The sequence below is a fragment of the Staurois parvus genome, unplaced genomic scaffold, assembly GCF_062004578.1.
Source record: "Staurois parvus isolate SC_StPar_1 unplaced genomic scaffold, SC_StPar_1.0 ptg001263l, whole genome shotgun sequence".
Lineage (NCBI taxonomy): Eukaryota > Metazoa > Chordata > Amphibia > Anura > Ranidae > Staurois > Staurois parvus.
The window spans coordinates 2369448-2397105 of record NW_028319059.1 but is presented as its reverse complement, the minus strand read 5'-3'; the positions used below and the strand labels follow the sequence as shown (position 1 = coordinate 2397105).

Genomic DNA, 27658 nt, shown 5'->3' with positions numbered 1-27658 from the left:
CCTGTACGGCCTCCCATTGCTGCTGTCTCCATCGCCACACTCTGCCATGTGCCACTTTCAGGTCTCCTCACACTGCTGGTGTGTAGAATTTTTTGACATAGGGTGCTGGCAGATTACGGGCCTCCTATAGCTGCTGCCAGGCCCCTAATCTGCCCTAGGCCCCTATATACCGCCTCCTCATGCTGCTGCCAAGTCCAGAGTCTCTCATGGGTCCCTATACGGCCTCCCATTGCTGCTGTCTCCATCGCCACACTCTGCCATGTGCCACATTCAGGTCTCTTCACACTGCTTGTGTTTTCAATTTTTTGACATAGGGTGCTGGCAGATTACGGGCCTCCCATAGCTGCTGCCAGGCCCCTAATCTGCCATGGGCCCCTATATACCACCTCCTCATGCTGCTGCCAAGTCCAGAGTCTCTCATGGGTCCCTATACGGCCTCCCATTGCTGCTGTCTCCATCGCCACACTCTGCCATGTGCCACTTTCAGGTCTCCTCACACACTGCTGGTGTGTTGAATTTTTTGACATAGGGTGCTGGCAGATTACGGGCCTCCTATAGCTGCTGCCAGGCCCCTAATCTGCCCTAGGCCCCTATATACCGCCTCCTCATGCTGCTGCCAGGTCCAGAGTCTCTCATGGGTCCCTGTACGGCCTCCCATTGCTGCTGTCTCCATCGCCACACTCTGCCATGTGCCACTTTCAGGTCTCCTCACACTGCTGGTGTGTAGAATGTTTTGACATAGGGTGCTGGCAGATTACGGGCCTCCTATAGCTGCTGCCAGGCCCCTAATCTGCCATGGGCCCCTATATACCGCCTCCTCATGCTGCTGCCAGGTCCAGAGTCTCTCATGGGTCCCTGTACGGCCTCCCATTGCTGCTGTCTCCATCGCCACACTCTGCCATGTGCCACTTTCAGGTCTCCTCACACTGCTGGTGTGTAGAATTTTTTGACATAGGGTGCTGGCAGATTACGGGCCTCCTATAGCTGCTGCCAGGCCCCTAATCTGCCCTAGGCCCCTATATACCGCCTCCTCATGCTGCTGCCAAGTCCAGAGTCTCTCATGGGTCCCTATACGGCCTCCCATTGCTGCTGTCTCCATCGCCACACTCTGCCATGTGCCACTTTCAGGTCTCCTCACACACTGCTGGTGTGTAGAATTTTTTGACATAGGGTGCTGGCAGATTACGGGCCTCCCATAGCTGCTGCCAGGCCCCTAATCTGCCATAGGCCCCTATATACCGCCTCCTCATGCTGCTGCCAGGTCCAGAGTCTCTCATGGGTCCCTGTACGGCCTCCCATTGCTGCTGTCTCCATCGCCACACTCTGCCATGTGCCACTTTCAGGTCTCCTCACACTGCTGGTGTGTAGAATTTTTTGACATAGGGTGCTGGCAGATTACGGGCCTCCTATAGCTGCTGCCAGGCCCCTAATCTGCCCTAGGCCCCTATATACCGCCTCCTCATGCTGCTGCCAAGTCCAGAGTCTCTCATGGGTCCCTATACGGCCTCCCATTGCTGCTGTCTCCATCGCCACACTCTGCCATGTGCCACATTCAGGTCTCTTCACACTGCTTGTGTTTTCAATTTTTTGACATAGGGTGCTGGCAGATTACGGGCCTCCCATAGCTGCTGCCAGGCCCCTAATCTGCCATGGGCCCCTATATACCGCCTCCTCATGCTGCTGCCAAGTCCAGAGTCTCTCATGGGTCCCTATACGGCCTCCCATTGCTGCTGTCTCCATCGCCACACTCTGCCATGTGCCACTTTCAGGTCTCCTCACACACTGCTGGTGTGTTGAATTTTTTGACATAGGGTGCTGGCAGATTACGGGCCTCCTATAGCTGCTGCCAGGCCCCTAATCTGCCCTAGGCCCCTATATACCGCCTCCTCATGCTGCTGCCAGGTCCAGAGTCTCTCATGGGTCCCTGTACGGCCTCCCATTGCTGCTGTCTCCATCGCCACACTCTGCCATGTGCCACTTTCAGGTCTCCTCACACTGCTGGTGTGTAGAATTTTTTGACATAGGGTGCTGGCAGATTACGGGCCTCCTATAGCTGCTGCCAGGCCCCTAATCTGCCCTAGGCCCCTATATACCGCCTCATCATGCTGCTGCCAAGTCCAGAGTCTCTCATGGGTCCCTATACGGCCTCCCATTGCTGCTGTCTCCATCGCCACACTCTGCCATGTGCCACATTCAGGTCTCTTCACACTGCTTGTGTTTTCAATTTTTTGACATAGGGTGCTGGCAGATTACGGGCCTCCCATAGCTGCTGCCAGGCCCCTAATCTGCCATGGGCCCCTATATACCGCCTCCTCATGCTGCTGCCAAGTCCAGAGTCTCTCATGGGTCCCTATACGGCCTCCCATTGCTGCTGTCTCCATCGCCACACTCTGCCATGTGCCACTTTCAGGTCTCCTCACACACTGCTGGTGTGTTGAATTTTTTGACATAGGGTGCTGGCAGATTACGGGCCTCCTATAGCTGCTGCCAGGCCCCTAATCTGCCCTAGGCCCCTATATACCGCCTCCTCATGCTGCTGCCAGGTCCAGAGTCTCTCATGGGTCCCTGTACGGCCTCCCATTGCTGCTGTCTCCATCGCCACACTCTGCCATGTGCCACTTTCAGGTCTCCTCACACACTGCTGGTGTGTTGAATTTTTTGACATAGGGTGCTGGCAGATTACGGGCCTCCCATTGCTGCTGCCAGGCCCGTAATCTGCCATGGGCCCCCGTACCGACTCCTCATGCTGTGACGTTGCAACAACGTGGAATTCAACCCTACATATGTTAGACCGCCTTTACGAACAGCAAAAGGCCATCACAGATTTCCTGATGTTAAAAGCGGATAAAGGTACTCCCTGTGTAACTTACAGTTGTGGCCAAAATTATTCAACCCCCACTGAAATTGAGTGTTTTGGCCAGTTTGACATTGCTTTTGATCATTCAGTCATCTTGCTTACATTTACATTAAAGAGGCACTTGTAGGTCAGACAAATATAACATAACAGTTATAATGAAATAACCACAAATGTCTTTTCTGTGCTCACAGCATTATCAGTTTTATTCAACCCCCAAGTGACATTCAATCTTAGTACTTAGTACAGCATCCTTTTACAGTTATAACAGCTTTTAAACGTGAAGCATAGCTTGACACAAGTGTCTTGCAGCGATCTACGGGTATCTTCGCCCATTCTTCATGGGCAAAGGCCTCCAGTTCAGTCACATTCTTAGGCTTGCGCACTGCAACTGCTTTCTTTAAGTCCCACCAGAGGTTCTCAATCGGATTTAAGTCTGGTGACTGCGATGGCCACTCCAAAATGTTCCAGCCTTTCCTCTGCAACCATGCTCTAGTGGACTTGGAGGTATGCTTGGGATCATTGTCCTGTTGAAAGGTCCAACGTCTCCCAAGCCTCAGGTGTGTGACGGACTGCATCACGTTTCCATCCAATATCTCCTGGTACTGAAGAGAATTCATGGTACCTTGCACACGCTGAAGCTTCCCTGTACCTGCAGAAGCAAAACAGCCCCAAAGCATGATTGACCCTCCACCATGCTTCACAGTAGGCAAGGTGTTCTTTTCATCATAGGCCTTGTTCTTCCTCCTCCAAACATAGCGTTGATCCATGGGCCCAAACAGTTCTAATTTTGTTTCATCAGTCCACAGAACACTATCCCACAACTTTTGTGGTTTGTCCACATGGCTTTTGGCATACTGCAGTCGACTCTTCTTATTCTTTGGAGACAGCAAGGGGGTACGCCTGGGAGTTCTGGCACGGAGGCCTTCATTACGCAGTGTGCGTCTTATTGTCTGGGCTGAAACTTCTGTACCCACATCTGACAAATCTTTTCTCAGTTCCTCAGCAGTCACACGGGGACTTCTCTCCACTCTACGCTTCAGGTAGCGCACAGCAGTCGAAGTCAGCATCTTCTTTCTGCCACGACCAGGTAGCGTTTCAACAGTGCCCTTTGCCTTGAATTTGCGAATGATGCTTCCTAAGGTGTCTCTTGGTATGTTTAACATCTTTGCAATCTTCTTATAGCCATTGCCCTTCCTGTGAAGAGAAATCACCTCTTCTCTTGTCTTCCTGGACCATTCTCTTGCCTTCACCATGTTTGTAACCACACCAGTAAATGTCTAGAAGGAGCTGAGTATCACAGTCATTTTAAAGCTGCCTAATTGGTGCTTATTATGCTTGATTGCTGCTCGGTGACATCCACAGGTGTTTTCAATACCTGATGGAAAGCACCTGTATGAACCTCTGTTCTTCAGAGTGGTAGTCTTTAAGGGGTTGAATAATTGTGGCAATGAAGAAACCACATAAGAACCATTTACTACTGTATTACATAAACAATTGATGTCATTTTAGTTGCATTTGGGTAGTTACAACGTCCTTGTAGGATTTGATTCTGAATACAATTCCAAATGTACACTATAGTCCCTAAACCCCTTTACAGCATTGGGGGTTGAATAATTTTGGCCACAACTGTAGATGTCAGCCATTGGCAGCTCATGCGTGACACCTGCGCTTGCTCAGGCCCTTTGAGGAGGCCACGCTATTCGTGAGTCGGCAGGACTATGGGATGAACGACGTCATTCCTCTGTTGCACGTCCTGGAACAAATGCTGTTAACAATGGCTTGTCAGGGTGCGGTAGACGTGGCGCACAGATCTCAACGCCACATGACCCCTGTGGGAGCAGGACAGGAAGAAGAGGAGGAGGTAGAGGAGGACATTGGTGCTCAGGAATTATTGAGTGAAATGGGTTTTTTTTCCACTCAGCGGACAGGAGTGGAGGAGCAGGAGCATCTGGTAGAGGAGGAGGAAGAGGAGACAGAGGACCCAGACGCACCGTGGCAGTATGCTGTGGAGATGGAGGCAGGGAGTCCCTCGCATTCCTTGGCACAAATGGCCCATAGCATGCTCGCTTGCTTGCGTACCGACAGCCGAATAATAACCATCAGACAGAGGGATGACTTTTGGCTGTCCACCTTGTTGGACCCTCGCTACCATTCCAAAATAGTGGCCTTTTTCACACCTGCTGAGAGGGAGGCCAAAATAACGTACTATAAAAACCACCTATGTAGTCAGCTGGTCTCTGCCTGTCTGCGCCAACGTCCATCCTCAGACACTGTGGGCCCTGTGCGCTCGCGTTCCGCTGCCATGGCAGCAGGGGAGGGGTGGGGTGGTAGGAGCAGTGGCAGCTCCACCAGCAGCGGCTGCCTCAGTCTGCAGTCGATGATGAGTAGCTTTCTTCACCAGCGCAGTGAGGAAACTACTAACCAGCCGCAGCAGCAGCAGCAGCATCAGGTGGACCTGGAGCAGGACCTCAAACAACAGGCTTAGGCCTACTTGGACAGCACCCTGCCAACCGAGGTAGACAATCCCCTTGACTACTGGGCAACGAAACTTGACCTTTGGCCCCAACTAGCTGAATTTGCCCTTGAAAGGCTGTCATGCCCGGCCAGTAGCATGGCATCGGAGCGCGTGTTTAGTGCGGCAGGAGGTATTGCAACTCCGCGGAGGACACGACTGTCCACCCAAAGTGTGGAGAGACTCACGTTTGTGAAAATGAATCAGGCGTGGATTAGTCTGGATTTCAAACCACCAGTTCCTGACACAACTGACTAAATCCGCCATGAATCATGCCCCAAACATGTGCCACTTTCAGGTCTCCTCACACTGCTGGTGTGTTCCATTTTTTGTCATAGGGTGCTGGCAGATTACGGGCCTCCCATAGCTGCTGCCAGGCCCCTAATCTGCCATGGGCCCCTATACCACCTCCTCATGCTGCTGCCAAGTCCAGAGTCTCTCATGGGTCCCTGTACGGCCTCCCATTGCTGCTGTCTCCATCGCCACACTCTGCCATGTGCCACTTTCAGGTCTCCTCACACACTGCTGGTGTGTTCAATTTTTTGACATAGGGTGCTGGCAGATTACGGGCCTCCCATAGCTGCTGCCAGGCCCCTAATCTGCCATGAACCCCTATACCGCCTCCTCATGCTGCTGCCAAGTCCAGAGTCTGTCATGGGTCCCTGTACGGCCTCCCATTGCTCCCACTCTGCCATGTGCCACTTTGAGGTCTCCTCACACTCCTGCTGTTTTCCATTTTGTCATAGGTTGCTGGCAGATTACAGGCCTCCCATAGGTGCTGCCAGGCCCCAAATCTGCCATGGGCCCCCGTACCGCCTCGTCACGCTGCTGCTGGGTCTACAGTGTGACATGGGTCCCTGTACCGCCTCCCATTGCTCCCACTCTGCCATGTGCCACTTTGAGGTCTCCTCACACTCCTGCTGGTTTCCATTTTGTCATAGTTTGCTGTATGGCCTCCCATTGCTGCTGCCTCCACCGCCACACTTTGGCTCCAAACACTGGTTTTGGCCCCGTGACTGGCCAAATGAGTGAAGTGTGCGGTGATTCTAAGATCGACGGCACTCATCTGCATGTCATACTGACTGACAGTATTATTTCTCTTCCCCAGCAGACTCCAAGGGCATTTAAATTAAAGGTACAGTGTTCTGCACTAATATTAAGTCTCTCTGAAGCCTAGAAACACCCTTTTTTAAGTTAAATTCACAGCGAATATATTCGACTCGAATCGAATATTGTCCACGAATTCGCCGAATCGGTCGAATCGAATTTTTGAATACTTCGCTCATCTCTAGTTATCACTAGAGGGATCCCATGTAGGAAAAAGGTCCTAGTCCCTCTATACAGATCTTTAAAGTGAATGTAAACCCTTATTTTTTTTTAATAACAAACATGTTATACTTACTTGCTGTGTGCAGTGGTTTTGCACAGAGCAGCCCCGATCCTCCTCTTCTCAGGTCTCCCACCAGAGCTTCTAGTTATCCCTCCCCCCACCAAGTGCATACCATAGCAAACTCTGCCCCACTCCCCCACTGCCTCCTTACTGTCTGTGATTGACAGCAGTAGGAGCCAATGGCATCCACTGCTGTCTCTGAGCCTATGAAGTGAAAGAGAGCCGAGAGAGACTCTGTTCTCATGCACATCGCTGGATCATGATCAGACTCAGGTAAGTATAGGGGGGCTAAGGAGGAGCTGCACTCACAATGTTTTTACCCATAAAGTAGAACTTTAGGCAAGACCATTTTGGATAGCGTAGGGGAAGGTTGGGTTTTTTGCCCTCTGTGTCCCATTGCAGAGATTTCCCTTCATTTCCTGTCCCATCGCCAAAGAACAAGTGAGAGGAAATCCATACAATTTAAGGGAATTCTTTGGGGACCCCCAGGTCACCAGAACTAGTGTTCCCATTGGAAGATTTCCTCTCTATTACTTTTCTGGGGACATTCTGTTGATTTTCTTTTACTTTCACTTTCAATGATAATGGTAAATAGGACAAATAGAGAGGGTGAATCTTTTTAATGGGGGCGGAGGCAGCAATAAAAACCCAACGGGTTCTAATCCATCTCCACGCTATCCAAAACTAAAAAAAAAAAGTTTTGCCTTTAGTTATACTTTAATGCAGAGAATGTATTAAGGTAAAAACTTCAGCCTGTAGAATTCCCAGTTTAGCTGCATCAGGCATTTTGAATGCTGGACTTTTAGCCTGTTTGGGAAAAGCCAAACTTCATACAGTATATAGTGGCTGTTTTTTTTTCTATCTTTACTATATATGACAGCTACTTTCTTCCATTGTCAATGGTGGACAAGGAAGCAGTGAGTGTCTGCACCCGTCATGTCCTTAGCAACCAGTGACATCAGCTGACTCTATTCATTTATCGTGTAAACTAGTGTTTCTCAACCTTTTTTCAGTCAAGGTACACTTTAAAATGATGGGCAGTTCCGAGGCACCCTTTAAAATGATGGGCAGTTCCGAGGCACCCTTTAAAATGATGGGCAGTTCCGAGGCACCCTTTAAAATGATGGACAGCCTTGAGGCACCACATTCTAAAATGGGGTGCCTTAAAGCTGTCCATCATTTTAAAAGGGCACCCCATTCTAATATGTGAAAAACTATTCTAATAGTTTTATATAGTGCAGCAACATCCACACATGTGGGACACCCAACATTATAGGTGATTTATTCTTCCAAAGCAAATACACTTTTGCACACTGGTACTGACTAGTATTCCAGTGTTTCTCTTCTCTCTCAGTTTTTATCCATCATCAGGGGCGGACTAACAACTCGTGGGACCCCCGGGCAATAGGGGATCATGGGATCCCTGTGTCCTTGCCCAAACTCAAAAAAGCCTATGAAAAAGGTACCAGGGGCATCTCATGGGGCCCCCTACTGACCCCGGGCCCTCAGGCAGTGCCCGAGTTTCCAAATGGTTAGTCCGCCCCTGTCCATCACTGAGCTAATGTGACCCCCAGCACTGATGGAGAGGGGAAGGGGAGGGTCAAACTAGGATGCTGTGCAGGCAGCTGACATCCCCCTTATCAACTGATGATGTCATTGGTTGTCAGGATGCCTGAGGCTAGAAGGTTGTAATGGCGCACAATGAAAACCTGTGGCTTTGTGCACCTAAAAGGCAGGCTTGTTCCACCCACCCGTATACAAGTTTTAGTCAATTTTTTGACATTTTGCCAAGGCACCCCTGAAGAAACCTCAAGGCACCCCAGAGTGCCTGGAGATCCTGATTTAGAAAGATTGGTGTAAACAAAACAGCCACGAATTTAAAAAAAAAAACAAAAACAGCATGGACCCCCCTCTAATTATTACCAGGAAAAAAAGCTGAAAAAAATCTGTAAACTTTTTTTAAAAAGGCACACTCAATCCTCTTGGTCTATTGCTGCTGTTATTCTTCTATGTTTCTATGGAGAACCTGTAGTACATAGAAGGGTCAGAGGCCCTGTGAAAATGAAAATACGTAAGACGCAAAATACCAATATCTCCCAGGGGAAGACTGTGCCTATGCTTAGAGCAGTCTGCTTACACCAGGAATTTTACATTTACACCAATGCCACCAATAGATGTCACTTCTTATCAGGCATTAACTTGAAGCTTGAGAGACAGTGAAACAAAAAGGAAAACACAATATAGTCTTTTCAAATGAATGGCATTTTTAATAATCAATTAGAAAAATGTCCCAACAAACAGCGCTCAAAAGTATCATTTCATGAAATAGCCGTAATGGTCCTCTCATTAGAGAAGTTTATGCATTTAATATGACTAGTAATCAGTTGTTGTAACGAAGATTAAAGACTATTTCTGTATGTCTTGTTTAATCAACTGATGTCTCTTGTCAAGTCAGTTTTTAACAATTGATGCATTGTTTTTCTATTCCTCAATATTAAATACTGATTTTAAAGGACATATACATATATATCTTAAAATTTCAAGTCCTGAGCTACTAGCCAGGCCTAAGCGTTACTCACCACCAACAAACGCACACAAACAGAGACACCTGTACACACACACAGACATGTACATACATACACACAGAAACATGTACACACACGCACAGAGACACATGTAAACACACACATGTATACACACACAGGCACATACATACACGCATACACACAGATACATGTACATACACAGAAATACACACGCACAGACACATGTACATACACACAGACACATGTACATACATACACAGACACATGTACATACATACACACAAACACACACATGTACATGTACACACACACACAGACACATGTACACACATATATGTACAGACACATGTACAGATACACGCATGTACATACACACAGACACATGTACATGCATACACAGACACACACAGACATGCACGCACACACGCTGTTAAGTGCTCTCTCCTCTCCCCTGAAGCCACCACAGGCTGACATAGAAGATCATGTGACCAGAGTGAGCTGAAATTAGGCACAGGCACATACACACACACACTATAAAAAGTTGCAGTACTTCATTGTTCACTCACAGAGCCGGGTACTGCACTCTAGGGGGAGGCAGAGAGCACAGCACACGCTCCTTTCTTTGCTTTCACTGCGCTCAGCTATTGAGCAGTCTGATGGCTCCCAGTGCCACTGACAGATCAGGCTTGAGTTCCGAGCCTGCTCAGCAAGACGGCCCTGGGGGACACACTCGCCCCCACCATAATTTCCACTCGCCGTTGGCAAGCGGGAGAGTGGAAATTTCAAGCCCTGATATATATATATACACCCAGATTGATCAAATTAGTTAATTACAGGTTCTGCTTCCTGCTTTGTGGCACTACAGAGGTGTAGTGCTTGATTGCTCCTTCTCTCATTGCCAATCCTATGAGCTAGTCAACCTACTGAAAACAATGCACATCCTGTGTATCTGTTTTACCGGTAGATCAGAGTAATTACACTGAGCCACCAGGAGCCTCCTCTACTGTAAACATGTTCATATATTTCCTATGATTGCTATCACCATCTACTGGCCATAATACATTAGTTTCCTATAATACTGTAATCAAGAAAAATACCGCATTATTATTAGACACATTACAGTGATTATTTGTAATGCATGTGTGAATGACTGAGGCATTTGCACAGTGATTTTCTTTTAATAAATAGACATGTAATTGTGAAACAGCTCTTCAACGTTTCACCATTTTACATGAATGAAGGAATGCTCCATCATCTAGGCATACATATGTGCACTAATTATTTTTAAAGGGCCATCAGATCTTTATTTCAGATACAGTATTTTTGGCCAGACAGAAATATGTGCTAATGGCTAGTTGGTGTAGGAGGCTGTAGGAGTGAAATTAGGCATTATTTTCTAGCAAATATAAGGTAAGCCTTTGTGACAGAAGTCTTCCAAACATGGCAAGCAAGGCTTCCCCTGTGATAGATACGTGTGCACTAGGATCTAAGATAGAAGTCCTGTTGGGACCTGCTTGGTAAAGGCAATGAAGAGACTCCATATGTTCCCTGGGTAGTGTGGGACTGTCATAAAAGGCCAGCCCAATCAAAGGAGATCCACTACCACTCCCAGTGGGTTGGAAGAACCTTATAATAGGTACTGTACTGGCCAGCCACTCGTAGAATGTCAAAAATATTGGATTAATATTGGGCTGCCTATTCTAGAGCATGCTGTTCTTAGCTTCTTTTGGAGAATATTCCAGTGTTTGATGAAAAAAGAGAATCAGCATACAAGGTTACACAAAGTTCCACTTGTACAGGCTAAAATGGTTGAAATTCAGTTAACTTCAATCAAATGAATTTTGAGTTCATCCTGCATCAGATTCATCTGTTAGGTGCCACTCATTCCATACCATAAGACTCTAGATCAGGTCTGTTTTAATAGTTATAAAAATTAGGGTCAACAAAAGCAAAGGGGCACACCACTAGACCTCCAACAATCATAGAGTACTGTTGCCCATCACTTTTATCAGTGCAGTTGGGGTCTTACTCTTAAACTCTACCTATGTCACTTTTTTGGTGAAGTTTGAGAGGAAGAGTTGATATGTCCTGCTGGCCATCACTGTCATTACAGACCAATTATAGTGATAGGCAGTGAGACTTATACAGGGCGTAATGGACTTTGACTTAAGGATACTGGACTATTGGGGCTGGGGTCTGTTTTAAAAATGGGTGGCCAGCCTATTAGATGTCCGCCCTGAACCCATCCATTTTTTTAAAATGTCCCTGCCCTATTTATTATAGTTACTAAATGTTAATGTGAGCCACAATAAATGCTTAGAATGCTTAGTGGCCCCTGCTCTGGAAGAGATAGCCCAGGCTGAGCAGATAGCAGGTAAAAACAGCCCCAGCTGGATTCATCTAAGCCATGCCCCCAACATGTTTTTCCCTGCCCCCAGGGATGGGGCATAACATATTGGGGTCATAGCTTGGATGAATCGAGCTAGGGCTATTTTTATCTGCTAACCACTCGGCCTGGGCAAGGTGTGCAGTATCTAGGCTATCTCTTCCTATTTCTACTAAATTTTAATGTTGCAATCATTTTGAAGTCTTGAATCATTCTTCTTTGCTTTAATAAGATCACTAAACATAGCCACTTTACCCTTTGCAGCTCCCTTGGTGGACCTGACGCCAAGTCACAGCGGTTCAGCCATGCTCATGCTGTTGTCCGTGGTCTTTGTGGGGCTGGCTGTCTTCGTCATCTACAAATTCAAAAGGTAATCGTAGTCCCGTTCCTCATCTGGTGGTGTTGCCGGCCTGCCGGCCAACCGCTGCTCCCCAAAGCAATGACGTCTCTGTTGATGTTTTTAGGAAAATTCCTGGAATTAATGTATATGCACAGATGCAGAATGAGAAAGAGCGAGAGATGGTCAGTCCAGGCAGTCAAAATGAAAGCTTGTCACCCATTGTCACTCAGACTCAGCCGGTGGGTCCTCAGCATCTGTTAGAGGGCAAGTTGGAAGCACAGCCCATAGGTAAATAAGTAGCTAGTCCTTGATTGGCTGGGCAGGAACCCAACCTTGCTAGCTGTACCTGTCTGAATGACCGAACACACTGTATAACCCTTCTTTTCTGAAATAGTCAAAGGGATTCAATAAAAATTTGCAAAACATAAAAAAGATAAAATATAGCTTTTATGAAGCTGGTGAGTCTTGTAGATTTCACCTTAATTAAGAATGCTGTACATACAAAAGGCTATGAACACATTGGAGATTGTTATTAGGTCCTAGACAAGTTGGACGTACCATTCGCATTCGTGTGGTGAAAAATACCAAAAGTAGACGTAAAACCCAATCAATGGAACCTCATATAAGTTTTGTAAAAAGTAACTTTTTCATTTTCAATCTCTTTTAAATCTGCATTTTTCAATAAAATTATACCTGGAGCTCCTACCATGTAGGTGCTTCTTGCTCTAAGGTAACATTGCTCTGTTGTTCTTTTGCATTCATCCCGTCAATAGCTTTTCCAATGGAGAATACAAGAGCCTGTGCAGATGCATATTGCACGGGCATGGTCCATTGCTGTCACCATAAGGAAACCTGCCCTAAAAAATGCCATGCATCCATCATTGGAGTGCAAGTAGCATAGAAGTAGCTTCATAGAGGCTGCAGGTGATTAGTGCTAGTATGCAATAAAGCCTAAAAAAGAAAAAACAGTATTAGTTCGGGTTTATATGTAATTTAATAGAAAGTAAATACAACTAATCTACTGTATATACCTGAATAGATCTTTATATTCATTCATTTAGTGTCATTACTAGTAAGTATAAAAAACAAGCTAAAAGAAATATAAAAGAACAGGCACTGCTAGGTGTCAGAACATTCCTCCATTTTACTTGCTGGCCCCTCAAAGCCAACTCTGAATTACCTAAGCAAATAATGACTTCTTATAGGTCTAAGCGTAGATGCCCCCTTCTTCCAAAGCATTCTAAAAAGGAGGTGGGGAGCAAAGTCAAGGAGTCTTCACAATTACAAAGACATTAGCACCCTAATTGTTCAGGAATAACCACAATCATGTTCTAATCTTTTGGACATTTAAGGATAACTGTAATTTTAGCATAGTTATCTTTTAAATGCCCCCTATCCCCCCCGCAATTCACCCAAGCCACTTGCCTGTTCTGACTTCGCTGAGATCTTCGGTATGCAACCTACTGATAACTGCATATTTTCTGCTGCGAAAACCTCCAAGAATGCGGGCTCTTCTAAGAATCTCTATGTATTCCTATAGAAAAGCCATTTGAAGTTGGGAAGGATTCTAGACGGCCTTTCCATAGGAATAAATAGTGACTGGAAACCATTGAAGAAGGTTTGGCTCACAGTGGGGACCTTGGAGGTTCCATGGATAGGTAATAATATACTATATGAGTATATAAGTTTGAGAAAACCTGATCATCACACCTATATAAGCTTTTTGGATGTCTCATTTCAAAACCATGGGAACCAATATAGAGTCTTTCTCCTCCCTTTCCACTCTTCAGGGAAAACTTTCCACCAGATTTTAGATTGTGCCAATTAATCCAGAAGAGTATTTATGAGGTCAGGTACTTGTTTCCGGGGCGGTGGCCTGCCTCTCACATGGCTGTAGCGAGCAGCCGAGTTGCCCCTTATTGTGGAATTGACCTTCTGGGCAATACAGGACTTTGCCCGACAACTCTCCCTGATGTTTGGGTGGAGACTGACCCCTTATCCATCCTCCTGGCTCCATCCTCCTCTAGACACGACAGCCAGGGCAGACCAGTAGAACTCTCTTACACTCTTCACAGCAGCTCTTCTTAGTCAATAAAGGCACCACAAGACTGGATGTGGTTAATGTTCTTTTACTGAAAGCCTCAATTGATACATGACTTCAGTAGATCAACACAGTTCCAACAATGAACAGACTCTTGGTTCCAGGCCCTGTCAGTAGCAGCTTATGTCCCTGCAGCTGGACAGGCCTAATGTTCTTCTTTGCTAAGGATGGGAGGGACATAGGGGTAAGCCAGCTTCCAAGGTCCTCTCTCCTCTCTTTGGGCTAGGATGGGGAACCTCAGGGCACCCTGCCCTTTCCCAGGAGGGTGGAGAGCAGGAGCTCAGCAGACAGATGTTTTCCTCTTTCTCTTCCTCTTCCCAACCTCCCTCCTTGGTCCTATCTAATCTCTCAGTCTCCTCCCAGGGGGAGGAGGCACCTTAAAGGGGAGCCTACTCTACCTGCTGCCTACATACTGATTTTGGCTAAGAAACCAGGCTCAGAATCAATGTTCTAACTCATCCCAATGATGTTCAGTAGGGTTGGGGTTAGGGCTCTGTGCAGGCCATTTGAGTTTCTCCACACCAAATTGGTCAAACCATGTGTTTTTGAAGTTGACTATGTGCAAATTGGCATAGTCACACTGGAACAGAAGAAGCCCCAAGCTGTTGCCATAGGGTTTAAAGATGGTTTGGTTTGTTGTAGTATTAACAGTACCTCTCACTGGATACACCTGAAATTAATAATTTGGAGGTTTGTCCATATACCTTTAGCCATATAATATAGGTGTGATGGTCAAGTGTCCCCAACTATTTGGTCATATAGTGTATACGATTTATGGAGGAGTGTGTAACTTAAAGGAAAATATAGTTATTCTTTAAAACATTTACTATACTTTTCTCTGTATATTTAGTAGATTCACTGGAGCCACCCTTCGACGTGTCCATAAATGACCACTAAGGTAGCACTAAAAAACACAGTGAAGAAATGTTCTGACCATCAAGTGCCCCTCATTGTAGTTCACAGACTTACCCTCAAATGAACACTTTTATACCCAACCAAGAGAACGCTTTCTTTGCTCCTACTAAATACGTCATCCGATGCTTCTCACATTAGCTCCCTCTCACAGAGAATGCTTCCGAGCCTCCAACAGGCAATTAGAATTTCAAGAACGTCGCAAACTAGCGCATTGCGGCAAAAAAAAAAAAAAAATGCAAAATGTTATTGAATCCCTGTGATTGTGTAATCTTTATTACATATTCCCTTTGTCACCCTACCTGTCTTCCTAACTAACCCCTGAGACGTGCAGGTAATTGGAGCTCCCCAGCGCCCCCCCCCCCCCCCCCCGCCACTACTGGGTGCTTCCGAACATGGAAAAAGGACTGCTAACCAAGACTGATTGTCATAATTCAGACAGTCACTTCTGATCCTGAATTAATGAATGAATCACATTAAACAAAATAAGCCAGCTCAGGAGGAGTCGCTACAGAAGCAATGAAAAGGGCTTAATAAAGATTCATTTCAAATTCCCTTTCATTATTAGAAATCGAAGCACCTCGCTATAGAAGCTGCTGCTCGTTCACTTTGTTGTAGAGGACACAGACTTTTTTTTTTTTTACCTTCAACAAAGCATCCTTGTGATGTTATATAATAAAAAAAACAAAACACACGCACTATACCCATTGAACAATGTCCAGCGTTGATGTGAAACACACGTAATGGCCATAATTAAAGCCAATTGAGTTTTCCGTTTAAATCAAATACATGCATTCCAGGTACGTGAGAAAGTTCAAAAAGCTTTTTGTTCGTTTTCTTTGGAAAGCTGTTACTGTCTGAATAGAAAAGCCTGTCTACTACCAGCATGCTTTAGAGAGGAACCTTTCTTTCTCTGTGGAAGCAGTGGTCTCTATGCAGAGGTCTTGCATGCCCCTTGCTGAGTCAGAGGCAGGGGCGGACTGACAACTCATGGGGCCCTCGGGCAATAGGGGATCATGGGGCCCCTGTGTCCTTGCCCAAACTCAAAAAAGCCTATGAAAAAGGTACCAGGGGCATCTCATGGGGCCCCCTATTGACCCCGGGCTAAAATTATGGGCAGTTCCGAGGCACCCTTTAAAATGATGGACAGCCATTCTAAAATGGGGTGCCTCAAGGCTGTCCATCATTTTAAAAGGGCACCCCTAAAATCTGAAAAACTATTCTAATAGTTTTATATAGTGCAGCAACATCCACACATGTAGGACGCCCAACATTATAGGTGATTTATTCTTCCAAAGCAAATACACTTTTGCACACTGGTACTGACTAGTATTCCAGTGTTTCTCTACTCTCTCAGTTTTTATCCATCATCAGGGGCGGACTGACAACTCATGGGGCCGCCGGGCAATAGGGGATCATGGGATCCCTGTGTCTTTGCCCAAACTCAAAAAAGCCTATGAAAAAGGTACCAGGGGCATCTCATGGGGCCCCCTACTGACCCCGAGTTCTCGGGCAGTGCCCTAGTTTCCAAATGGTCAGTCCGCCCCTGGTCAGAGGACTCCAATCAGCAAAGCTCATCATTCCTCCTGACTGGAGAGTTCTAAGTGTGATTCATCAGGAAGGGGTGGCTTGTCGGACCTCTGCAGAGAGACCTCTGCTTCCACACAAAGAGCAACATCCCTTATCTGTAACATGCTGGCAGGGGGCAGACTGTTCTACTGAGGCTGTGGCTGTTTTCTTAACAAAAACCACAAACTATAGGACTTTCTGTTTGGATGCAATTAGAATATATTTAGCTGATTTAAGCCCAATATTCAGTCAGGCTTTTAAAGAGGACATGTCATGATTGAAATGTAGGAACTGCCACCACTATCTGTTTTATTTTTTAGGCAAGCCTGTTATGATGGAAAAGCATTACACTGCCATTGCTGATTTCTAATCTTCTTCTAAAAATGCTAGGTGCCTGGTTGTCTGTGGCTACATTGCTTTCTGAGTCTCAGTCCTTGAACAAGCATTGCAAGTCCTGATCTGGATACTTCGGGGTCCATTTATAAGATTTGCTGGGCGAATGTCTCAGCATTTAAACAGCCATCACATTCAATCTCTGTAACGTGTCTTATACAGTGACGGAAATAAGTATTTGACTGGTAGCCCAGTCCAGTCTACAATCTTGTCCCTGAGATCATTGACAAGATCCTCACGTGTAGTTCTGGGATGATTCCTCTCTGTTCTCATGATCATTGACACTCCACGAGGTGAGATCTTGCATGGTGCACCAGACCTAGGGAGACTGACAGTTGTTTTGTGTTTCTTCCATTTGCGAATGATTGCACCAACTGTTGTCACCTTCTCACCCAGCTGCTTGGCGATAGTTTAGTAGCCCAGTCCAGCCTTGTGGAGGTCTACAATCTTGTCCCTGACATCCTTGGACAGCTCTTTGGTCTTTGCCATGGTGGAGAGTTTGGAATCTGATAGTTTGATTGCTCCTGTGGACAGGCGTCTTTTATACAGGTAACAAAATGAGATTAGCAGCACTCCCTTTAAGAGACTGCTTCTAATCTCAGCTTGTTACTTGTATGAAAGACACCTGGTAGCCAGAAATCCTGCTGAATGATAGGGGATCAAATACTTATTTACCTCATGAACATGCAAATCAGTGCATCATTTGTTAGACATGCATTTCCTTTGAATTTTTTGTTGCTATTCTGTCTCTCAGTGTTACAATACATCTACCATTTGATTTTTAGACCGATCATTTCTTTGTGAGTGGACAAAAATCAGCAGGGGAACAAGTACTTATTTCCTTCACTGTATGTTTATTTCCTATGATCGTCAGCTCCAGCTAGTGGCCATAATGTGGTATTTTCCTGATTGGGGTATGTCAATAAAAAATGCATTATGACCACTAGATGGAGCTGATAATCATAGGATATTAACATATTAGACATATTGATGGGATTATTCGCAATGGCTGTGTGACTGATGAGGCATTCGCACAGCAGATATTTTTTTTTTCTAAACATGTTGCTTAGTGACTCACAAACAATGAAGGCATACAGTCAGCAGAATAGCCTGGCAACAAGTATTTTCAGAAGTAGGTCAGCCACAGTATACATCCCACATATGGTGCCATGTGTGTTACATGTGAGTTTTGGGGGGGGGGGGGGTATTTGTTCTTCTGTATATCGTTTTAATATACAGTATTGTTTGCTATTTAAAATGTAAAAATTATAATTTTCAGAAGAAAAAAAATTATTTCTCATTCATCTTTGCTTTATGATATAGTGGACCATAAACTCAAACCAAGTATGCAGCCAGTGAGGTCTGAACTCCCAACCTGCTTGCTTGCTTGCTTCAGATCAGCAACCTGAGGATGCAAAGAAGGGAGTGACCATACTGGAGCTTACACAGCCATGGCAGCTTCTATCCTGGCAGGATTCAGGGCAGGGGCGGACTGACAACTCATGGGGCCCCCGGGCAATAGGGGATCATGGGGCCCCTGTGTCCTTGCCCAAACTCAAAAAAGCCTATGAAAAAGGTACCAGAGGCATCTCATGGGGCCCCCTACTGACCCCGGGTCCACGGGCAGTACCCGGGTTTCCAAATGGTCAGTCCGCCCTTGATTCAGGGTGATGGAGAATTGTCTGCATAAAGCTGAATGCCAAGTATGAGCTTTATTGCATAGTTACATTGGGCCAGCTTGGCACAATATACAAGGTGGTATCAAAAAGTTTCATAACAAGCCAACAGATGGCAGCACGAGGCTGCAGGCACAGTCACAGGGAGCACCAACCTTCATAAGTCAGTGTGCCAAAAGATATTGTCCTGTGTAGATCGGGAACTGGGGAACTATGCAACTGGTGCTATTCTGACCATGTGCTTTACCACGTCTTCTATTTCATCATGGACAGCAATTAGAACAGAGAGCAAACATGAATTTCTGCATGAAACTTGCCAAATCTGCCACAGAGACGTTTGACATGATTCGGCAAGTTTACGGTGATACTGCAGTGAGTTGCTCGAGGTGTTTGAGTGGCACGCGTGCTTCAAGAGTGGAAGACTGGAAGACGACGAGAGATCAGGAAGACCTTCAATGAACTCTACCCACGAAAACATCAAAATGTCAAAACCATCCAGCAACTTGTGTATGATGATCGTCAGAGGACAATCCATATCATTGCTGCCATTATCGGTGTGTCATGTGGAACAGTCCAGGCAATCCTCACGTGTGATTTGAACATGTACCGTGTTGGTGCCAAGTTCATCCCCAGGCTGCAATGATCTCACTTCCGCACCCTCCCTACTCACCTGATTTGACTCCTGCAGACTTCATCCTCTTCCTGAAGATGAAGATCCAGCTCAAAGGTCGCTGTTTTGACAACATTGCAGAGATCCAGTGTGAATAGCAGAAGGTGCTTGGTGCGCTTTGAAAAGAAGACTTCCAGGACACATTCCAGAGGTGGCAGGAACGCTGAGCATTGCTGTGCAAGGGGGCTATTTTGAAGGTGATCGTGTCTAAACATAGATAGATAAAGTACTTTCTTGTAAACAGAGCTAATCTCGAAACCGTTTGATACTACCTTGTACGTATGCATATCTCATACCTTAACGGGCGGCTGGGGAAGCTGAAATTCACTGTGTTAGTCGGCACTACTATAGTGCTAGACAACATCATCTGGGTCCTGCTCAGGTTCTATGCAATCAGCTTCCCCTCTACAAATTGACAACAGGGAATCACTTGTTTGTTCAGCAACGCCCCCAATTATTGAATGCTTTGTACAAGGTGTTCTCTGATTGGATAATGTGGAGAGGAACAGTGGTGATGTCACAACCTCTGCCTCATCCAATCAGGGAACTCTTTGTATTCTTTAAATAAAATACAAGGCGATCTATGAATGGTGGTGGTACCAGGCAAGTGACCTCCTGCAGTCAGTTTCTAAAGGGACAGCTGCTCACATAGATCCTGAGCAGGACCAGAAGATTGTGACTATCAATGTAGTAACACCAACTACTACATCCATTTCCAGGTTTCTCATTGGTCCCTTAGGTATGAGTAATGTATACTTACATTGTTCCAAGCTGGGGTAATAGTATGCAATACAAATAGTTCCTGGAGTTCAGCTTTAAACTGACTCTGTTTCTACACAACAAAAAAAAAACAGTGCCCAATAAGCAGCCTGGTGAAGAGCTTTCAATACTAACCTATCCCAGCACCCATTCCTTGGATCTTTGCAGAATTATGGCAGACTCTTCTGTCTGGGCAGTTCTTGGAGTGTGTTGGATGCATGCCCTGACCATAAATCATGGTTCCATCCTCCAGACCCCATGTCTCTTCAAGACTGTGGCTGTAGGGGCTGGTGGATGAAATCACAGGAGATGCAGTTATCCGACACACCCAGAAGTGTCAGATATGAAGAGAACTACTACATCGGATCTTTTCAGAATTATGGCAGACTCTTCTGTCTGGGGCAGTTCTTGGAGTGTATTGGATGCATGCCCTGACCATAAATCATGGTTCCATCCTCCAGACCCCATGTCTCTTCAAGACTGTGGCTGTAGGGGCTGGTGGATGAAATCACAGGAGATGCAGTTATCCGACACATCCAGAAGTGTCAGATATGAAGAGAACTACTACATCGGATCTTTTCAGAATTATGGCAGACTCTTCTGTCTGGGGCAGTTCTTGGAGTGTGTTGGATGCATGCCCTGACCATAAATCATGGTTCCATCCTCCAGACCCCATGTCTTTTCAGGACTGTGGCTGTAGGGGCTGGTGGATGAAATCACAGGAGATGCAGTTATCCGACACACCCAGAAGTGTCAGATATGAAGAGAACTACTACATCCATTTCCAGGTTTCTCATTGGTCCCTTAGGTATGAGTAATGTATACTTACATTGTTCCAAGCTGGGGTAATAGTATGCAATACAAATAGTTCCTGGAGTTCAGCTTTAAACTGACTCTGTTTCTACACAACAAAAAAAAAACAGTGCCCAATAAGCAGCCTGGTGAAGAGCTTTCAATACTAACCTATCCCAGCACCCATTCCTTGGATCTTTGCAGAATTATGGCAGACTCTTCTGTCTGGGCAGTTCTTGGAGTGTGTTGGATGCATGCCCTGACCATAAATCATGGTTCCATCCTCCAGACCCCATGTCTCTTCAAGACTGTGGCTGTAGGGGCTGGTGGATGAAATCACAGGAGATGCAGTTATCCGACACACCCAGAAGTGTCAGATATGAAGAGAACTACTACATCGGATCTTTTCAGAATTATGGCAGACTCTTCTGTCTGGGGCAGTTCTTGGAGTGTATTGGATGCATGCCCTGACCATAAATCATGGTTCCATCCTCCAGACCCCATGTCTCTTCAAGACTGTGGCTGTAGGGGCTGGTGGATGAAATCACAGGAGATGCAGTTATCCGACACATCCAGAAGTGTCAGATATGAAGAGAACTACTACATCGGATCTTTTCAGAATTATGGCAGACTCTTCTGTCTGGGGCAGTTCTTGGAGTGTGTTGGATGCATGCCCTGACCATAAATCATGGTTCCATCCTCCAGACCCCATGTCTTTTCAGGACTGTGGCTGTAGGGGCTGGTGGATGAAATCACAGGAGATGCAGTTATCCGACACACCCAGAAGTGTCAGATATGAAGAGAACTACTACATCCATTTCCAGGTTTCTCATTGGTCCCTTAGGTATGAGTAATGTATACTTACATTGTTCCAAGCTGGGGTAATAGTATGCAATACAAATAGTTCCTGGAGTTCAGCTTTAAACTGACTCTGTTTCTACACAACAAAAAAAAACAGGGCCCAATAAGCAGCCTGGTGAAGAGCTTTCAATACTAACCTATCCCAGCACCCATTCCTTGGATCTTTGTAGAATTATGGCAGACTCTTCTGTCTGGGCAGTTCTTGGAGTGTGTTGGATGCATGCCCTGACCATAAATCATGGTTCCATCCTCCAGACCCCATGTCTTTTCAGGACTGTGGCTGTAGGGGCTGGTGGATGAAATCACAGGAGATGCAGTTATCCGACACACCCAGAAGTGTCAGATATGAAGAGAACTACTACATCCATTTCCAGGTTTCTCATTGGTCCCTTAGGTATGAGTAATTTATACTTACATTGTTCCAAGCTGGGGTAATAGTATGCAATACAAATAGTTCCTGGAGTTCAGCTTTAAACTGACTCTGTTTCTACACAACAAAAAAAAACAGGGCCCAATAAGCAGCCTGGTGAAGAGCTTTCAATACTAACCTATCCCAGCACCCATTCCTTGGATCTTTGCAGAATTATGGCAGACTCTTCTGTCTGGGCAGTTCTTGGAGTGTGTTGGATGCATGCCCTGACCATAAATCATGGTTCCATCCTCCAGACCCCATGTCTTTTCAGGACTGTGGCTGTAGGGGCTGGTGGATGGAATCACAGGAGATGCAGTTATCCGACACACCCAGAAGTGTCAGATATGAAGATTTTGGTAGAGGCCATTACTTTGCAGGAGTCACAAGATGTGAAGAGCACATAGTGGGATAGGTGAGTATTGATCTTTTTTCACTTTAGTTACAGTTTAATTAAAGAATACAAATTCAGCTAGTGTAATTACCTATCATCATAAAAAGGGCCCATTCACGTTGTAATGCATGCGAAAATGGGAGCGTTACCACAAGTCATGGCAGTGCCTCTGCTCTATGCTCTATTGCAGTGCCCTTCATTGTGAAAGGCACCTCAATGCATTGTACAGTGGAGCCTATATCTTGCATTGTGTTGCACTTCATTGTTAAAAAGAGGGTCATGCACTTTTTTCATCTGTCTTGGTGTGTTGACAGACCTTCCATAATGAATGGTCTGCCCCAAGGCAAAGTGCATTAACACGTGTCATAATGCACATCAAAGGAACACTTTAGTGTGATTGGGCCCTAAACTCTAATGCATGCATTGAAGGGCTGGCACCACTAGGTACATACCTCCATTCTACTTACTGGGGCCTTCAAAGTCACCCCCAAACTACCTAAGCAAATGTCGACTTTAGAGATGTAAACAACAGAAAAATTAATTTAGCTTTGTTTCAAATTTGTTCGTTAAAAAGTTACTTAGTTAGTCTGGCTGAAAATAGATAAAAGTCCATCCAGTTCAATCATTTTAAAAAAAAAAAAGAAAAAAACATATAATCCTACACCCACAGAAGTTAAACATTTCTTTTGCCATATTAATTATGTTCAAATGATTCATTTTTTGAATTTGTTTCATATATTCTGATTCTTTTAGAACATATGCTATTTTCAAATCAATTCGAATTTCAAAAATTCAAATTTTGGCTATATTCATTCTATTCTTTTCTTTTCTATTCTATTTTTTTCTTTTTATTCTTTTCTATTATATTCTGCTCTGTTCTTTTCTATTCTATTATTTTATTTTCTATTATATTTCTTTTCTGTTTTATACTTTTCTCTTATATTCTATCCTGTTCTATTCTATTCTGTGCCTTTATTTTCTATTCTATTTTTTTCTATTCTATTTTTTTTTTTGTTTTTTTTATAAATATTTATTAATTTTCAACCAAATACAAATCACAATCACATTCTTCTATAGAAAAGACATCAAATCAGTATCTTCCTATTGACATATTTTATCTATATCCCACTTCCCCTACCCTCCCTCCCCCCCCCCTCCCCTACTCCTTCAATCACCCCCCCCCCCCCCCCACTCTGCAATTCTCTTCCAACCCAAAACTTCTTTCTTTCTCTCTTTTTCCGTTTTATTTATTTTTTTTTTATTCTATTTGTTTCTATTATATCTTATTCTTTTATCTTCTATTCTATTCTTTCATTTTCTATTATATTCTGTTTTGTTCTATTTTATTCCATTCTACTCTATTCTGTTCTATTCAGCAGCATAAGTAGGAATTATCATCTTATTTCACTTTTCAACCTTACTGTTTATTGCAATATGTTTCCATTTCAAATTCATTTTCAAATTTAAATTAGTTTTCAAATTTGAACTCATTTTCAAATTCATTTTCAAATTCAAAAAAATTGTTTCATTATCATTTATTTTGGATTTGTTGCAATTTGTTACTATGGTGATTTGAAAATTCAAATACATCTAAATCTCTAACTTTTGTCCGAATTTCGATTGGCAAGGAAACAAATGGCATATGTCTAGTTGACTTCCTAAAAGTCTATGCATAGGTGTCCCACCACCCCAAGGATTCCACTTGACAAGGACTAATTCTATGGAAAGGGTACTTAGCCAAGCATTTAATTGTTGGATACTGGTGCGGACATCCATTTTTCAGCAAGTCTTTCTTGGAATTTGGAACTGCACCAGAAAAAAGATCGTAGTTATACGCAGACACCTAATGATGCTTGTAGTGGTAGGTGGTCTTCTTTTTCAGGCTGCTTTTTGGGCACTTGTCACTTTAAAGGGGAACTAAAGTGTGCTTTCAGGGAGAGCATATTTAAATCTATTATATTTATTAAAATTTAAATTTGGTGATGCTTTTTACATATTTGCTTTTTTTTATTATTGAATTATATACATCGATATGTAGAGTCTCCCTCTAATGGCCAGTTGGATATTAACATGAACCTGTGCTTTACCCACACAGGGCAGAACGACAAATTCACTGTAATGCTGGTCCCATCAGCTGCACATACTCATCTTCCCTACACTGCCCTGCGACTCCATTTGGCTGCCGAGAGAGAAGACAGTTAATCCTGTGTAAGCTTCAAGTCACCCCGCCCCCATGTGACAGCACTAGGTACCTAAGGGACCAACCACCAAGCACCAGCACTGTCACATGGGAGGAAGGTGAGTGATTCACATGCTCTTCCATACCTGAAAATACCAGGCATGTCATTTCACTTTTCTGAAATAACAGGACAGCAGGGGAGCAAAGGATAACAGAGTATGTGCAGCTGGAGGGTCTACCATTAGAGGGAACTTGCTGCTTTGCCCTGCTTGGTCAAAGCATGGGCTCACTTTAAGAAACCATGGTCCATATTTATAAAAAGCAGGTCAGTCTGGGCTCATCTACACACCTAGGGGTCTATTTACAAATCATTTGTTGCAGAAATCTTCAGAGCATCCATGCAAACTAAACAGCATGTCCCGTAATTTTAGTAAAAGACTAATGCCTGTATTTTCAGCTCCATCTAGTGGCCAAAATGTGCTGTATTTTTCGGATGGGGATATTTCATAAAACAATCCAGCATTTTGGGTAGTAGATGAATGCCGCACACCAAACAGCTCCAAGAGCATATGTAAAAAAAAACAACCTTAGCCACAGCTCCTGCAAAAAGCCACACCCCCTGATGTGATTTGCCCAACCCATGGCACCTCCCGATAGCCACACCCCCTGATGTGACTTGCCCCACCCATGGCACCTCCCGATAGCCACATCTCCTGATGTGTTTTGCCCCGCCCACAGGGCTTAGTCATGACTAATCCCTGTGGGTGGAACAAAATGTGTCAGGGGTGTGGCTATCAGGAGGAGAAATGTCTGAGGCTGTTTTTTCACTACCTATGTATTTGGAGCTGTTTTGTGTGCGGCGTTCATCTACTAAACATTGTACTGCTTTCTGGATTAGTACACACACCAGCACTTTTCTTGAGTGGGACACTAGAGCCATAGCATCAGGCAACAGGCACTTTGTTAGGTATACACGGCACTGTGGCCAGTAAATGGAGCTGATTATACAGGCATTAATCTCTTACAAAAATTACGGGACATTTTGTGTAGCTTGCAGAAATGCTTAAGACATTCATACAATAAATGTTGCATAAATAGACCCCTTAGATTCATCTACATTCACCACTCATTGTACAGCATTCATCCCGCTATTTCCAAGAGTCATAATAATTTTTTAGAGTAATCATCATTACCCGTACTCGATGCAAATGCCAGGTTATGCAAATGACAATTTTAGGCTCATTTGCAGAGAGTGGATCGTAGACCTAGACGACAGAACTGTTTACTGATAAAATGAATGATTCCCCACTTTGGAAACGGAGTGTGTTCAAAAGTGATTGGCTTAAACACATATATCATTGGCTGTACAATGAATATAGCGATTGCTGACAGATGGATCTTCATTGAAGAAAAGGACAGTTGGATGAGTGGATGAGACTCAATCAGGCAAATGCAAAGCAGAAAATGTACTTAAATATATTTAAAGCTGAAGCCTTCTTTCCTTTTTTTTTTGGATACAACATGAGATGGTTGTGCAGACACCAGAGGACCTGACAACATGGTTCTATGAAATCCATGTCCTTGTTGGAAAATGTTCCCTCTGCTCTGGTGATAATCCCATCACTTTCCGTCCCTGTGACATTTGTCAAATTAGACAATAGGGAGGGTGAATCTCCCAAGTTAAAACACAGACTTTAATACCTGTACTGATATGGACATGTCCTTATTTTTTTCTAGCCCCAATGAAAGGGGCATTTTTGGAATGCCGAAACACGTTAGACACTCTTTGGATTGCCCCCCCGACTTTTATTGGAATAATTTTGTATCTGGACCCCTTAGCCATGGTGTGGTTCTTCAGTTTCTATTTTTAAAAGAAACCTGTCATAGTTTAACCACCTCCCATCCGGCCATTGTATATAAATGGCCAGAAGGTGGCAGTGCAGGGTCGAGTGGCCTTATATAAATGGCCTCCCTGCTTCTGCGCGCTCCCTGGGAGGGCGCAGCACCGTGATCCAGTGCTCACATGGTACAAGGCTATTCACAACAGCCTTGTACAGTGTGACAAGCTGTGACCAATCACAGCTCACACAGTAGTTCTCAATGGCTGCAAGAATGCAACCAGAGAGAAGGATAAATGATTGCTTTTACAGCCTTTATGGGTGTAAAAGCAATCAGTTTAAAGAAAAAAAAATCTTCATCACCCCCCACAAGTAGTACAGTGTCACTATACGGTGACACTGTACTGCTAGGGTGACAGTATGTAAAAAAAACAAAAAAACAAAAAACAAATAATAATATCAAAAAATAAAATAAAAATGTAAAAATTTTTTAAAAAATATAATTTTTGGTTAGAATTTAATTTGTTTTGTTTTTTTTACTAAAAAGATAACGGAATAAATTTTGGCCAAGATTTATGATGAAATATTATTTATTTGCAAAATTGTATAAGAAAAACGCTTTTTTTCAAAATGTTTGGACTTTTTCATTTACATAGCAAAAAATTAAAAATCCCAGAGGTGAATAAATACCACTAAAATAAAGTTTTATCTGTCTCAAAAAATGCAAAAAAATTCATCTGGGTACAGTGTTGCATGACTGTGCAATTGTCATTCAAAGTGTGATATCACTGAAAGCTGAAAATTGGTCTGGGCAGGAAGGGGGTAAAAGTGTTCGGACTGGAAGTGGTTAAATCATTCCACGCAATATCCCAAAAAAAGGCTTTAGATACGCTTTAAGACAATCCCTGAAAAATACCAGGAAAGGAAGGATCAGACATCAGTAAAATTAATGAGTTCTAACCCTTCACGCTTCTAAAAATGTATCTTTGCCTATGTCCCCAATGAAAATATTTCCCAGTATTTGCTGTCTTGACAAAAGACAGGGATGAATGTCCCCAGGAGGGTCACAGATGG

General features: G+C 44.4%; 1 protein-coding gene across 8 annotated transcripts in view; it reads left to right on the top strand.

Moving 5' to 3' along the window:
- Window positions 1-27658, top strand: part of SORCS1 (sortilin related VPS10 domain containing receptor 1) — a 1076837-nt gene that overhangs the window by 985851 nt on the left and 63328 nt on the right. For 3 of the 8 annotated variants that reach the window (XM_089660690.1, XM_089660691.1, XM_089660692.1), the window contains exon 25: window positions 11956-12061. The exons of 1 other annotated variant lie outside the window; for it this stretch is intronic. In XM_089660690.1, coding sequence (XP_089516816.1) covers window positions 11956-12061 — 106 coding nt within the window. Of the gene's footprint in view, window positions 1-11955; window positions 12062-12155; window positions 12328-24662; window positions 24866-27658 lie in introns of those variants that run through there. 4 more of the 8 variants (XM_089660688.1, XM_089660687.1, XM_089660686.1 and 1 more) reach the window with 3 other exon arrangements.